Source organism: Platalea leucorodia (assembly GCF_965183815.1).
Source record: "Platalea leucorodia genome assembly, chromosome: 10".
Classification (NCBI taxonomy): Eukaryota; Metazoa; Chordata; class Aves; order Pelecaniformes; family Threskiornithidae; genus Platalea; species Platalea leucorodia.
The window spans coordinates 19,072,892-19,089,266 of NC_138832.1; the positions used below are offsets into that span (position 1 = coordinate 19,072,892).

The 16,375-nt window shown below is 41.3% G+C and overlaps 1 protein-coding gene across 2 annotated transcripts in view; it reads right to left on the bottom strand.

Moving 5' to 3' along the window:
* The window catches only part of TENM1 (teneurin transmembrane protein 1), a gene marked incomplete at both ends in the record, with an annotated part of 253,287 nt that overhangs the window by 74,570 nt on the left and 162,342 nt on the right, over window positions 1-16,375 (bottom strand). For both annotated transcript variants that reach the window (XM_082322867.1, XM_082322866.1), the window contains 3 exons: window positions 465-726; window positions 2,484-2,603; window positions 9,580-9,796. In XM_082322867.1, coding sequence (XP_082178993.1) covers window positions 465-726; window positions 2,484-2,603; window positions 9,580-9,796 — 599 coding nt within the window. The remainder of the gene's footprint in view (window positions 1-464; window positions 727-2,483; window positions 2,604-9,579; window positions 9,797-16,375) is intronic.

The window sequence follows — 16,375 nt, forward strand, 5'->3', positions numbered from 1 at the left end:
AGAAAGTAATAAAACCCAAGAAGCTAAAATATAGCTGGAGATGCCGTCATAAAGAACTAGAAGGTGTGAATGGATGAAACATCCCTAGGAGTCTTCAAAGCATCTGGGGTCACGTCTCACATTGATGTATGGGGAAGTTGTACTGTTTATCTGTAACCTAGGAATGGTTTTGTGCATCACTATAAATAAATCAGGATTTCAATAATAAATCATGTTAGGACTCCTCACTTTCTTCTACTTGGAGGTAAGAAATAAAGCATGTAAAATATTAACAAAAACTAAAGAAAGAAAAAAAGAGAAAAGCATCTTGTGAAACAGTATTAAAGACATATGCATTGGTGTCATTCTGACAAGTGAATAACATCATAGCAGTTAATTGCTCACTATTTGGTATCATCTTCTAAAATTGTCTAGAACTTGTTCTGCAACTGAACAAATTGTTAATTTGAAAGTCTTTTCATTACCTGTAGCTCTGGAATAACGGTTCCTCTTTCGGGACAGGAGCCGCCAAATGCCGTCAAGGGTGAAGGGAGTACAATCGGATTTGGACTGATAAAACTACTGATGTCACAAGATGGTGTGTCCGACTCTGTTCTTTGCATTACAACTTTGTCTACGATAATAAATCTATTCCAAGGCAACCAAAGTGTCCTTTTTTCAGATATGAAAGGAGATCTGTCAAAAACTAGAGTGACAGAGATGCCTCCAACAGCCACAAGGTCAAAACTGGAAAAGAGAAAACAAAATGCTTTGTTTCTTTTTGTTTTATCATCACATTACCACAACTTCCAATGCATCACAAACAAAAACTTTATGTTGCTCATTGCAGCCCTTAATTTACTACGTGAAATCATTCAAGTATACCTTCCCGGCGTCACCTTGGTATTCATGAAGAAGCGTTACTTCTCTGTGCTTTCTCCCTGTATGCATCGATAGCAAGGTACAGTACTTCACTGTTACTTGGCCTATCTCCCCTCTATTTATCAACTAGAATCGATACCAACGAGTCATCTGTAACAACAGTGTGGACCCAGTTACTTTGGTTTATATGAAAAGAAATTCCCAGCCCAGAAAAGGGATGCTACTCATAACCTATGCAGGCACAGCATGCAGAATAAGAAGTCTTAAAGCCTGTTAGGCCTTTTCTCTATTAACATATCATTTTCCCTTTCTATAAAAGTAGCAGGAGAAAAAGGTTGAGTACACTGAGCAGGAGACCCCTCTGTGCAGGATATGAAATTTTTTGGGAAGGATGCCTATTAATTGCACTGAGAACTGAATCAGCTCTTGTATGTAAAGCAGGTGATCCTCTGGGAGCTATTGTGAAGAATCTTTGGCACATCTGGGCTGCAAAACAGTGGGACATGGAAGGCACGATATACAGTCTCAATTTCCTGAGTTTCTGACATCCATAGTCAGGCAACACAAGGTAACATGTAAATAGATACTTCACTCTCTGTATTATTGAATGCATCTATTATGGAGGCTTTTGATGGTAACAAACTGTGATAAGAAGTCAGACTTAATTATGCATATCTCATCACATTTCCCAAATGACACCGATTACATTCACAGCGAAATACAGGTAGCATATTTTAATGCAACAACTTTATCCAGGCTAGCATAAAGAAGAAATGATAATTACTAACTTTCAGTAGTGCGATTTGAAAGTCAATAAACTAAGGTAAAATAAATATGCATGTGCCTTACTTTTATAAACTGACAAAGCCAAACAAACAAAAAAAAAATTGTGGAAACAGTGACAAATTACCCTCTTTCCCTGTTGAAAGATAGCTTCTGATTTCTTGTCATTCACAACACAGCCAAGGAAGACGAAATCTTAAACTGCCCTTAGCAGCTTAATTCAAGTTCAGGAGCAAATCATGACCCTACTGCAAATGGTTGGCCAACCCTAGAGTGCAATACAGAGACTGAACTCAGCCGTACAAGGCTGGGGAAGAGAGGGAAGCCAGCATTGTTCAGGACTGGTTGTGGAACAGCAATTGAATCATTTTGGCTCCGGAAAGAGTCTGTCCTCACTTTTACTTGTGTGGCTCAGGTGATCAGCTGAAGGAGTTAACTTCATTGACACCTCAATAAACTACTTGGAAGATTCACAGTTAACAACAGAAAAAAGAAAAAAAAGGGAAGACAAGGAATTCTCTGGAAAACCTGACTAGTGAAAATATTTAAATGTCAAGAAGGTGCTGTTACAGCAGTACTGTCACATTTTGACTCCAGGTGTTTGAATGCCACTGCAATCTTGTTGCTGTTCAGGTTTTGTCTTCTTCTCTTTCTTCTTTGGTGTCTTTACCACAGAGAGCTCTAACTAAATGTGCTCCCAGAGCAGAGGGCCAGATGCCATCCTCAATCTACACTATGAACAGTGACGTCTATGAAAAGTTTGTACATGAATAGAAGGTGGTAGGTGGCCCTAACTATGCAAATCTAAACCAGTGAAAGACCATACATGAAAATCTGACCTTCCATCTTGTCGACTGATGGTGTATCCATACTCATTGTGGTGCAGAAAACTGACGTTCACTCCAACCAAAGGCGTTCCGTCTATTGCTACCACCTGGCCTCGAATGACACAAGCCCGTCTGTAACAAAAAGAGTACAAGGCAACACGTGAGACACATCAGGAGGGTGAGAAGGGTGTTGATTTCAGAAACTGTGCTATACTTCTGTCCCAGACAGACAGAACTACTCTGATATCATTGTGACTGTTGATTTTGTATGAAAATTTAAACAAGTCCAAAAGATTGATTTGAAAAACCATTATCTCATGGAGACGACACACAGACTGTTCATGGTGTATTGAGAATATATTTCCATTTCCCACTATATTTCAGGATACCATTTGTTTTGCCATTGAATAGCACTGCAAAGGTTTCACTGATAGTGTGATTTAGCTTGCTGCAGCTCTAGGGGGTGATGATTTGTGAAAGGGGAGAATGAAACCTCATTCTCTGCTGCTAAGAATAGGGCATCGCTGTCTATTAGAAAAAAGCTGAACTAATGCGATAAGGCAGCAGTGAGACACATGGTCTTCAACGAACTTCAGGAAGTTATACAGGTAAATTCAGAGAGCGCCTAATCAAGTGTAACATACATTTTTCTCAATCTCCCATCATATGATATGCCCTTTTAAATTCCCTCTGGGATGTGTTGGACTTGCACTCACTTCCCAGCATAAAAGTCCTCCCATTCCAGTAGAGAGGCTGGAATATGGCAGCACAGCAGAACGCATCAAAGTCAACGGACAGGAAAGTGAACTCATTACTAAGTGGGTCTAATCGGAGGCTAACAGGATCACAGAATCATAGAAAATGAGAGCTGAAAGGAAATACAAGACTTGAGCTTGTCCATTCCTTTGCCTCAGGTAAGATCAACTATACCTACATTACTCCAGACAGATGCTTGTCTAACTCTATAACCTCACCAAGTAACCCCTTCCAATGCTTCTGTATGAGTGCTTTACTCATGGCAAGTTTATCCTACTGTCTAACTTGAATCTTCACTGCTGCCCTTTAAGACCATTACTTCCACCCCAGCTACAGAAATGGTGAAGAAATTACTCTTTTTCTTAGCTTTAGCCTTTTATGTATTGGAAAATGTAAAGGAGACAAGTCTCATCAAGGAGGAGGAATAAGATGTAAAATACCCTCATGGTGCAGATTAGGACCTATTGGGCTTTTCTAAGGGTTTACACCGCTACATTCCACTGCAACACCTTTCAGTATTTTGCCCCGTGCCGTCAGGTACGCTACATTAGCATGCCTCCGCTGGCTGAACGGATCCAGGTCTTGGGATCTAATGATACAATTGCACGTATTTCCTGGAACTGTGGTTTCACATAACGAAGTGAACACTGTATGCAGAAGACTTTTGATAATGTTAAGGCATTTAGGGTCAAAACCAATAGAATATTTTAAAGGTAACTGGCATTAATTACTCAATATAAACAATAAGCATAAATTTAGACATGGTTATGTTTCTCTCTTAATTTGAAAGTTCATGGTAGACCTCAACAGACACATCCTACCTTTGCACAGTGAATACGTAATCTAACGGAAAAACGTAATAGCTCCTCAGATGAAAGTTATTTAGGAGTCTATATATGAATTTAAAAAATATCCCTTGAGAGATTAATTGATCATGATCCAATGAAATCATACACATGAATTGGAGACCATAAATTTCTGAAAATTCTGACTTGTGTCATAAGAGCCCGTTCTCCAAAGCCACTCGACAGGGCATTAATTTATCATTATGATATCATCAAACCCGCCTGACTATGACCTGAGAAAATGCAGCTGGTAAAAATTAACCCCTTTGCGGGCATGCCATTCACCCCAGTTGCTAATACGATGAATTCCATGCTCCCAGGACATCGAAAGATGCTGATTTTCAGCAAAGATGCTGATAAATCCCAGAGGAACGGGAGAGGCTGCGTTACTGCCAGTATGCAAAACAGAGTTCTGATTTACCACCTTTTTGTTTTCTACATTAACTAAGTTGGTTGTGGCCCTATTTGTGGGCAAAACCTGCTGCTCTGCTGAAGGCAATCAAGCTCTTGTGTGTCTCAACGGACTCACAAGAGTCACTCAACAGAACAGCCAGGTTCAGTTACTCTTTGATTTGTTAGTGCAGAAACTACTGGTTTCTATTGTTTTCTCATATTTCTAACATCAACAGACCTGCCTTTCCTTTTCTAATCCCTTTATTAGTGACCTCCATATATTTACCACACACATTGATCTAAGAGAGAGACCCCCTAAGAGTCATCATTATTCAGTACGTTATTCTGGTACTCCTGTTTGTTCATTCCACACAGACCTGTCTTCTGACTCTACGCTGTCCTCATATTTTATCAAGCACACAGATTTGTGCGATAACAACTCATCAAAGTCTTCATTATTTCATATATAGTCTTTCTTTCCTCTACTCATTCGCTTTACTTCTCATTATTCATAAATAATATTAAGAGACTTATCTTTCAACTTTCTTGCTCCTTTTTTATTTGTCATATTTTACAAGCCACACACATTTACAGTATGCGATAAAGACTCATAAACCTCATTATTCTTCATTTATCTGTACTGAACTGTCTTTGCAATCTTTTAGGTTTTAAATGTTCTAAGCCTGCCTGTGTGTTGCTACATTTGTCCTCATTATTTACTGTCTTTTTATTACCTACTCTAAGTTGAAGATTCTTCTACTCTCTGGCCTCTTCTTGAATTACCAGCACCTACTAAATCTCTGACTAAGCGTTTGATCAGAATTAGTTTTAATTTTTGCATTTACTGCAGGCATGAAAACATTTTTCAGTTACTTTATGGCCAGCACTAATCTCAAAGGCTCGGGGAGGTAACAAGCAATCCCCCACTTTGCAGCAGGCTCTCCCCCCTTTCCCAATGCCCTGACAGCTCACAAAGCGGAGCACCGTGCCCGGAGGCATGCTGGCGTGCAGGTTCCCTGCAGCTTTGCTGCTTGCAGAAGACCTCACTTAATTCCTCTCCTTACCAGAGCTTTAGAGCATGTTCCCTGCAGTGATGTCACTTCATACTCAGCTACCACTTCACGCTTCCTTGCTTCAGCGTTCACCCTCTTTCCAGATGAGCTGTGGACCTTGCTACCACTCACTGCTTTTCTTAACAGAGAAACCTCTAAAGATCATTATGCCTCCTCAATGTGCTGTATGTCCCTCTTCTATTCTCAGCCTCTAAGATTTATTCTACACACTTGTGACTGGCCTGCTTTTCTTTCTCTTGGGGGCTAATAACTCATAGTACCTGTCCAACAGTCACCTACTTGCAACGATTGCATAATCTTGGACTAAGGCTGCCCAAGTTGTTTTAACTTGCAAGTAAGTGCAGAAATGTCTTTTCTAATTTGGAGGAGCTGGGAGGGAACATGTCCCTGATAAGCTGCCTTAAGTGTTTTCAAATGCATTAAAAATGTTTCTAGTCCCCTGGCAAGCTGTACTAAATCTGCAACTCCAGAGGGAGCAGTTGGCTTTCTGAGAGAAAGCAGAGATTCCCACGGGTTGCAGGTGGCCTAAAAGAAGTAGGATTTCTCTGTCAATGCTTCATGGGTCATTCCACGTGTAACTGAGGATCTCAGCTCTGCCGGTCTCAGCTCTCTGCCGTCAGGCAGTTTGTCTGACATCTCTAAGTTAAAATATAAATAGAAGTTTAAAATTCTAGATGCATTCTTTCACTACTTGTAAAGCATTTTATTATTCCACCACCATTCTGCCTTGCTCTACTGCTACTTATCTGCTATTTTTTTGCTTTTGTTTTGTGTGTTAAGTTGCCAATATTCTCTGAGTACCTCAGGCTGAGACATTAGGCTCAGATGTGGAACTCTGTCAAACAACTTGTGAATTCGCAAGTGTCACATTACCAGAAGATGTCATTTACTGTATTACATTTCTGATTAAAATCTTCAATCAGAGAAATTAAGCTGAAGGCTAGTAAGGTACATTCATTTCTTCCTGCTGACAATGTTGCTGTAAGCAGCCTTTGAAGGGTAATTAATTCACTACCATACACTGGACCCTTTTTGTAGGCAATTTGCAGTGAGTCAAATAGCTTGCCAGCAGCATGCATTAAAAATACTCAGCAAAGAAACAAGCTAAAAACCTTCCTGAGAACAGAAGTTGATAAGAACATTATAATCTGCTACACCCTGCCACATGCAGTAGGTCAAAACCACTCCTGATGTAAGCAAGTACATTTCCATTTATTCAGAATGTGTCTAATCTGCCTTTCAGCATGTCACAGTTTAAGTTAGGAGTTCGTAAAAACCCAGTACAAATGACATAGCTTTGACATAATAAAAAGCAAAATATGTTTTGAAAACATTTAGCTCCTTAACATTAATTTTGGTGTAGTATCTAGCCATGGCTCAATGCAACACCCTGACTGCATTGTAGAAGATAAATGTTTAAAAATTAGATCTAAGCTAAAGTCTAAGATGCAAATGCAAAAGGATAACGTCCCAGCAGTTGTGAGAACAACTAATTTTAGTATTTCAGATGATGTTGAAAATGCCAGAACATGGCAGAGACCAAACACTTTCAGTCTGAAGGACAGAGATAATCTTCATCATTTTTTGATAGCTTTCTCAAATCTATTCAACATCACTTTGGTTTTATCTACAGTGAGATTCATGCAAACATCACTCATATTGGAGTTCCACTGACCTATGGGTAGAGTAGAACACTGCACAATGTCATCTGAATCAGAAGACTGAAAACACTGGGTAGATGTTTCTTCCCTAATCCTCCATAGTTGCAGAGACTTCTTGCAAATCAAAAAAAAAAAAAAGCCAGATAGAGTTTTGCAAAATTTGAGCACCTGTGGGAATGGATGCCAGTGCTCTGAAATAAATGAATGCCACTATTTCATCCAATCCTTCCAACATTTCTTGTTGAACCATCAATGCTATAAAATAAGTGGCATTGCAGGCAGCCATGAGTTAATATCAACTGCCTGGACACAACCTTTTCAGCAAAAGCCAAAAGGAGATTAAAAACCCCCAAGCATTCTTTGGTCTGTACCAGATAGGCGGGATCACAGATTTCTGATTTTTTTTACTGTAGTAACAGTTGTCTTTCTATATTTTTTTCAGCAATCTTAATTCCCAGGAGAAGAACAGACACTAGATGACACTCAGATTGACAATGTCAGAAGAAGATTTCTGAACACAGGCAGCACAGCTAAGCTATTGCCTCCTTCAGAGACTCTGCTTATCTGTCATCCTTGAGGAAAATTCTGGCAGTTTTTAATAATATTTGACTTATGGATGAGCAATTTTTCAACGGCCTGGAAGACTTGAGGATCAAGCAAAGTGTGGACTGCTGAACTCCTCGGGGTGCCCAGTACATTGCAGATTACTGTTGACAAAACCCAGGAGACACGGCATAGCGCAAGTCTCCAGGCACTGCCCTGATTCCAAAGATACAGCCAGCCTCATCTGAATTCCAATGATCTTCTCACCAAACTAACTAGTAATTTCTCTACAGTGGGAGGAAATGATATCTGGGGCGTGAACAATGCACCAATGCAAGTGCAAGTTGTATTCCTTAGTGGCATAAAGCACCAAACCATGGTGAGGGTGGGCTGCCGCTCACACACGGGCCTTCGCTGCTCCTCGTTCTTCAAAGGCATGGCAGATATCAGGGTAAAGAAATGAAATACTCAGAAAAAGCTTTTAAATCCAAGTTAAATCCCATCAATGATAGCTTTAAAAGATCAGTTCCTTATATCTATAAAAGCACGTTGATGGGATTACGTGCAATCTGGCTGCTAACATTTGCAGTGTCACAGAACACTGTACAGGCGACTTGAGTGCTCACCTCCTCTCTGAAAACACCACACTGCGAGGCATTTTGATGAGGAAAATCTTTCACTGGTGACTTTTGGTTTAAGCTGCAGTCTGCTCCGCTGCGCGTACAGCCAGCCAAGCACCTTGCACCAGCTGCAGTGGCACTGTTCCTCAGCGAGACGCGCTCCGAGGGACCCCGCCATTGGCAGGTGGGTGCTTTCCATGGAGCTCATTTTCGTGCCCTATTGTCCTACATATTTATAACATCCTGTTACATTATTAATAGTGATTAAATGTTCAGGTATTTCAGATCAATAAAGACTGTTTACACGTTTACTTTATTAAAAATTAATAAGTTACAAAGAGAAAGTGCACTGAATTTGTGCACAGCTATGGCATGAAGTCGAGGTTGTAACCTAAGTGCTATGTACTGTACTGTGAAAATAAAAAAATTGTTATGCCCTTATTACTGGTACATGGTTTATCTAATTCATAGGCCCAGTTGACAGGGTAATAGTTAGGTGATGTGGATGATTTGTGGATCTCTTTGTCAGCATGTAAGTTATAGCTTCCCAGGTGAACTACAGCATAAAAACTTATGTGCCCCTATATTTCAAATGTTCAAGAAAATATGTGTTACCACGTTTTCTGAGCAAGTAAGCACCCTTTCCTCTTGCACAGTCTTTTCCTGTTAAAGGGCAAGCCAGTCTCCCTCAGAGATCACTACTGTTTGCATGACAGCTTGAGAGTGACCCACAGTACAAAACGGTAAACTCCACCCTGGTCTATCAACATGTAGTAAAACCAAAAAAGTTTGTCAATTAGGTAGCCAGATTACATGTAAGTGACACATGTTAAATTTATTACACTGTAAATACCAATCAAGTTCTGTTGGGCAGAAAGGTGACTGAATACAATACATATGAATCCAACTCATCCTTCTGCTTCCTGCCATTATATGTATCTCCAGCATATAGGGAGATACACTTCCCCCCACTTATTTTACAAGTACGAGATAGCTTACGTTCCACAACAGTCAAGTTGTGGAACCTAGTGATAGGTAGTATATGAGAATCTGATAAACACGATCCTCAGCTGTTGGGACTTAAATCTTTGCTAACCTTTTAAGTATTTTTTATCACCAGTGAAGAATTCTCAGCTATGCAGGTATCACTGTTGTTTTCCTGGTTAAATAATTTCATTGCAGTTCTCAATATTCATTTTGTCTAAAAGAAAACTCACCTGCTCTCAAATGAGACATCTCCTGGGATTACATGAGTGCTTTCCTTCCCAATAAGGAATCTGATTCGATCATAAAAGAGCCTTGGAGGATGCTGAGAGAAAGGCGGTTGGCTGTGCTGAATAAGGTCAAGGGGATCAGGCGAACCCTGGCAGAGAGGACTGGCGTAACAATTGCTTTGCTGACAACAGTCAGGGTCTACACAGTCTGTCAAGCCATCTAAAATGGAGAGAATGGAAAGTTCAGGAAATTGAGTGATTCTGAGCATAAAGCACTGTGTTTACTACTGGAGAGCACAGGAGGTATTTAATCAATTGGAAGGCATGCTGATTATGACACATTCAAATTCAATAAAGCATTAACGTACATGCTTCGTCCAGGAGGGGTGTTTCTCTCTTGTCATTAACAGTGTATTACCTCATCAAATCCCCACATGACAATGAGAAAACAGAACCTACAAACTAAGTGAACAGGGAAGAGTGGGACTGTCTTCACTGCAGAAGAGGCAGAAGAAGAAAATCGCTACACAATACTTGTTAGTCCAACGGGTGCATGATCCACACTGTGCAGCTGATATCTCTAAGAGTCCTTTATTGTCACTACTGTCTGTTCCCACCTGTGAAGAATACACACTTGCTAACCAGTCTGCAATAACGAAGTCTGAAATGTTATCTAACTCTCACAAGCATCCTCACTACAGTAGTAAAAAAAGGTACTTGTTACACTTGTCTGACTTCGATTTTAAGCCCTACAACAGTTTGGTTAGTGCTTTAGGATGTTTACTTTTCATTTATTGGTTGCAAGACTAGAATGATCCAAAAAGGGCAGAATCATGACTTTTGTAGTCGGTGATATACAAATACACACCTTGATACAGGCTCTATCCCAGCGACCTGACAGATAGAGTCTTTTCCATGGACGTTGGCACCAGGAAAGCAAATTTGGAAAGTGAAAATAAATCTATTCCTCCTCCCTCCATTTTCAAGTACAAAAAAAAAAGAGAAATAATTGATTTTTTAAAAAAAATCTACGTTTCTTCATGGACAAACTTGCAACATTCGTGGGTGAAATTAATTTACTTAAATGTCCAAAGATTATGATGAAAAGTGAAGCACTGAAGTGCATCTAAATTAAGGACCTAAATTAAACTTAAAATTGGGCTATTGGCATTTAATTGCTTCTATCAGCAGCTTAGACGTCCAAATTGTCTAAATTACATACTCAACCAGAAACAGATTTAATAAGGTACGGTAAAATATCCAACTATCTTCTTAAAAATCCGTTTTATGACTTAGTAGTTGCTAACTTGCTTGGATTGACAAGCACACTAATGTGTATAAAGCAAGATTAAGGCATTGTATCCTTCAACAAAGACATCTCTCTGTATTTTTAACAAGGTCGGTCTGAACAAATGTGGAATCATCATATCACTGTCTGGATTTCCCTTGTGTTAAAACTGGAATGCTATAGGATCAACATACTGTCAGATACTTTCACTTCATGCTTTGACTTTTCTTGCTCTGTTCATACCAACGCTTTGGTGCCTATAAAACCGTACCTCCTCAGGGCAAACTGCGTTATCAGGGAAGCTGCTGTAGTTTTGTCATTGACTTTAATGGGTGTGAGACCAACCCTCAGCCCACTCTTCTCTTTTCTCAATAGAGCACACTGCACGGTGTGAATGCTCAGTAAATAACAGTATAAAATATTCACTTTGAAAAGAAAGCAAAAGCCCTTCTACAGAACAAACAAGTATAATGAAATGGGCTTTCCTGGAATCTGAAAATCCTTGCCTGACCTTGAGCAAGGTAATAGCTTGGCTAAGCAAAAAATATTAACAAATCTATCCTACTGCAGCTGGGAAATCAGACAGAGCAGGCTAGTTTTTGTGATAATGAGCCAAGGGCAACTGTAGGTAGCTAGCAACAATAATCTAAGACCCTCGGATCCAGCAACGCTGGCATAACTACAGGTCAGTGCGTTCTTTAAGTTCTTTCCACGTTCCCCCAGTCCTGGAGACAACAGGCATTTGCCAGCGGTGGGAGAAGAACTTCACAGAGTGGTGTTGAGTTTACTGACTTTGAGTGTAGCAGTCACTTTATATTCAGGAAAACCTACAAAGCTGTTGAAATCTGCTAGGAAATCAGTAGGCTGGAACAATAAGGGGCCTCCAGTCTAAACCAAGCCACACGGGAAGCGGATGGAGGAGTTCACGGCCTGAACCAGAGGGGTTTTCATTGTGTTCTGATGAAAAAACAAAAGAGCCTGCTGAAGAGAAGGCTTGGACCTGGAAGGAAAAAAAATCTCCTCTTACTGTTTCCTTTTCTTTTGTCCATGGAATGAAACTCTCTATATTCTTAATAAGTGAACTGAAAAGCATCAAATTACTAGTAGATTCTCCAAATATTAAAGAATTCTACTAGACTTGAAAAGGTGATAAAGAAATTGAAATCTCTTGCTTTTGCTTTATACTGGTGAAGATCCCTGTAGAGGGCTCTGATGTGGTTAGGCGTAGCCATTCAGGGCTGGTCTCTGCCGGTGGAATGGTTATGGCAGTGACAAGTCTTGTTCAAGGAGTCAAGGTACTTTCTGGAAGGTACTAATTTCTACAAGCTGACTGCTGTCTATCTGGGAAACTTGACAAAAATTGGTCTGGCAGAATAAGTACTAATCAGAAAAAAGGCACGCTTATTTCAGAATAACAGTATCCACGGGGAAGCTATTTTGGAGTAATTTATTCCATAGTAGCTATTCTGATTAATTTTTTCCTTGTCAACAAGCCATTAGATGTGGGAACTGAGCTGACCTGATTCTCTCATTTATGTAAGAAATGAAAGTGAAAAGTCACAGAAATATTAGAATATGAAGATTTGCTTAGAAAAGAAAAAGCTATAAAAATAACAATTAAATACTTTGCTTTCTCTAATAGAGTCCTCCTTCTTCTCTGCTTCGGTCAACAGCTTACATGTCTGGCAACAAACACTGTGCATTCAGGCTGTACACAAAAAGAAGTCAAGTAAAGGGAAAGCAGTTTTCCATCTTCTAGTCAGACTCAATCTTCATCTTCTCTTTGCAGTTTACTTGTCAGCAAAGCGACTATTTTATAAACTCCTCCAGGTTCTGCTAATGGAGTTATTTTGGTTTGAATTACTTGCACCTGGTTTCATTTGCCTCTCCAGGCTTTCAGGGCTACAAAAGGGTGGGTTGCCCATTAGTAGGGGAGTGAAGTCCCAGAAGCAGATCTGAATAACCCATGGTGAGAATGGTATTTGTTCTAACAGCACCATGAGCTTACAAAGTGCTGGATGCACCAGAAACAGCTTACGGCCTTGGGAGCAAAGGCTACAAAGTCAACAGAGGAAGAAATTGCTAACCAAACTATAAATGTTAATCCAAAGTAGGGGTTTTAATCTTTTCATTGATTAGGTGACAATTTATTTCAATCTCCCCTCTCAACCATGCAGAATGAAACAGAAGAAAGATGCTATGCTCCATGGCCAGTGAGGCAGGAGATGCAGCAGCACCAGCTCCTCTATGGACTCTTAACACCACATACTTGGCTCAGGCCACTGGGTGTATGTATTTAAGAATTATTAACTACAATTGTCTGAATAATGCAACTTCTAGATTTTTTCCAAACAATCAAACAATATTTAGAAAAGAAATCAACTTAGATAAAAGTGAAAAATATTTTTCACACTTTGTGCTGAAGTTAAAGAATAAACCACCTATTTTGGGGCAAATAGGGAACTCTTAAGCCAAAATAAAATCTTTGTTCCACTTTTGGCTCATTTAAAACTTCGGTTTTATTTTAGACCGTGTAAAAGAAAGAAGAAAAAAACCCAAACCTAAAACCCAGAAAGAAACTACTGTAATTCAGCATGATACCCATTAATTCCCATGATGAGGGAAGAAACAGGAAGAGCCAGCAGATCAATACCTGGCTCCAGGCCTGCTGTCTCCAGCAGAGTTTTGGGTTGTTTTGATTATGGGTCAGTCTACACAACACCAGGCCTGCTGGCAACAGACGGGGTACACCTGTCTCAAAGGGGGAAAAGGATCTTTGCACAGGAGTTAGCAGGGCTCATTGAAAGAGCTTTAAACTAGATTTGAATTGGGGAAGGGGTAAAACCACACTCGCTAGAGATAAGCCTGGGGGTGGCACGCCAACGTTTGAGGGACAGCGTGCTAGCGAGATCCTTTGGTTTGCCATCTCAGTGGATGCAGGGGATGGAGATCCATGCAGCAGCAAAGACGCAAGGGATATTGATGTGTTAGAAACCATGGAAGCACCTGAGAATGGTCACATAGGAATTAAGGTTTCTCCCCCCAAAAAGGTGGTGTGATCAGTAGCCCAACTGAAGTGCCTCTACACCAATGCACGCAGCACGGGCAACAAACAGGAGGAGCTGGAAGCCGCTGTGCAGCAGGAAAACTATGATATAGTTGCCATCACAGAAACATGGTGGGATGACTCGCACAACTGCAGTGCTGCAATGGATGGCTATAAACTCTTCAGAAGGGATAGGCAAGGAAGGAGAGGCGGTGAGGTAGCCCTGTACGTTAGGGAGTTTTTTGATTGTATAGAGCTTAACAAGGGTGACGATAGGGTTGAGTGTTTATGGGTAAAAATCAGGGGGAAGGCCAACAAGGCAGATGTCATGGTGGGAGTCTGTTATAGACCACCCAACCAGGATGAAGAGGCAGATGAAGTATTCTATAAGCAGCAGGGAGAAGTCTCATGATTGCTAGCCCTTGCTCTCGTAGGGGACTCCAGCTTACCAGGTGTCTGCTGGCAATACAATACAGCAGAGAGGAAACAGCCTAGGAGGTTCCTGGAGTGTGGAAGACAACTGCCTGACACAGCTGGTGAGGGAGCCAACTGGGGAAGGTGCCCCACTGGACCTGTTGTTTGTGACCAGGGAAGGACTTGTGGGTGATGTGACAGTTGGAGGCCATCTTGGGCATAGCAATCAGGAAATGGTAGAGTTTTCAGTTCTTGGAGAAGTAAGGAGCCGGGTCAGCAGAACTGCTACCTTGGGCTTACAGAGGGCAGACTTTGGCCTGTTTAGGAGCCTGGTTGACCGAGTCCCCTGAGAGGCAGTCCTGAAGGGCAAACGAGTCAAGGAAGGCTGGACATTCTTCAAGAAGGAAATCTTAAAGGTGCAGGGGCATGCTGTCCCCATGTGCCAAAAGACGAGCAGGCGGGGAAGAAGACCGGCCTGGCTGAACAGAGAGCTGGCAGGCCCTCAGCAAAAAAAGGAGAGTTGATGACCTTTGGAAGAAGGGGCAGGCAACTCAGGAGGACTACAAGGATGTCGTGAAGTTCTGCAGGGAGAAAATGAGAAGGGCCAAAGCCCAACTAGAACTTAATCTGGCTACTGCTGTAAAAGGCAATAAAAAAATATTTCTATAAATACATTAGCAACAAAAGGAGGGCTAAGGAGAATCTCCATCCTATATCGGATGCGAGGGGAAACATAGTGACAAAGGATGAGGAAAAGGCTGAGGTACTTAATGCCTTCTTTGCCTCAGTCTTTAATAGTCAGACCAGTTGTTCTCGGAGTACCCAGCCCCCTGAGCTGGAAGACAGGGAGCAGGATGAAGCCCCCATAATCCAAGGGGAAATGGTTAGCGAGCTGCTACACTGCTTAGACACACACAAGTGTATGGGGCCAGGTGGGATCCACGCAAGGGTACTGAGGGAGCTGGCAGAGGTGCTCACCAAGCCACTTCCCATCATCTATCAGCAGTCCTGGCTAACCGGGGAGGTCCCAGTTGACTGGAGGTTAGAAAATGTGACGCCCGTCTACAAGAAGGGCGGTAAGGAGGATCTACAGGCCTGTCAGCCTGACTTTGGTGCTGGTGAAGGTTATGGAGCAGATCATCTTGAGTGCCATCACGTGGCATGTACAGGACAACCAGGTGATCAGGCCCAGTCAGCATGGGTTTATGAAAGGCAGGTCCTGCTTCACTAACCTGATCTCCTTCTATGACAAGGTGACCCGCTTAGTGGATGAGGGAAAGGCTGTGGATGTCCAAAGAAGGGCAACGAGGCTGGGGAAGGGTCTGGAGCACAAGTCTTGTGAGGAGCGGCTGAGGGAGCTGGGGTTGTTTAGCCTGGAGAAAAGGAGGCTGAGGGGAGACCTTATCGCTCTCTACAACTACCTGAAAGGAGGTTGTAGCAAGGTAGGGGCTGGTCTCTTCTCCCAAGTAACAAGTGATAGGACAAGAGGAAATGGCCTCAAGTTGCACCAAGAGAGGTTTGGATTGGATATGAGGAAAAATTTCTTCTTCGAAAGGGCAGTCAGGCACTGGCACAGGCTGCCCAGGGAAGTGGTTGAGTCCCCATCCCTGGAGGTATTTAAAAGACATGCAGATGCGGTGCGTAGGGACATGGTTTAGTGGTGGACTTGGCAGTCCTAGGTTAACAATTGGACTTGATGATCTTAAAGGTCTTTTCCAACCTAAACGATTCTACGATTCCATGAAAATGAACCAGGTAAACAAACTGGTAGAGAACCACAAGTTACATATGGAGGCAGTTTATGATAATGCAAATCATATTAGTAAGTGCATGTGTAACATTTTCAACAAGCCAATTTGAAATGAGATTTTTAATCCAGGAGAATAAACCCAGAAAAACAAATAAATTTTGTTTATAAACTATAACATCAAACTCATTCACCTGAAAATGCTGCAAACGCATTAGTCAATTCTCAACCAATGGTCACATTTTTCAGTTAAGTTTTCATATCAGGAGCCAATTATTAAAAAGCTCACTGTGTTAAGAAAACA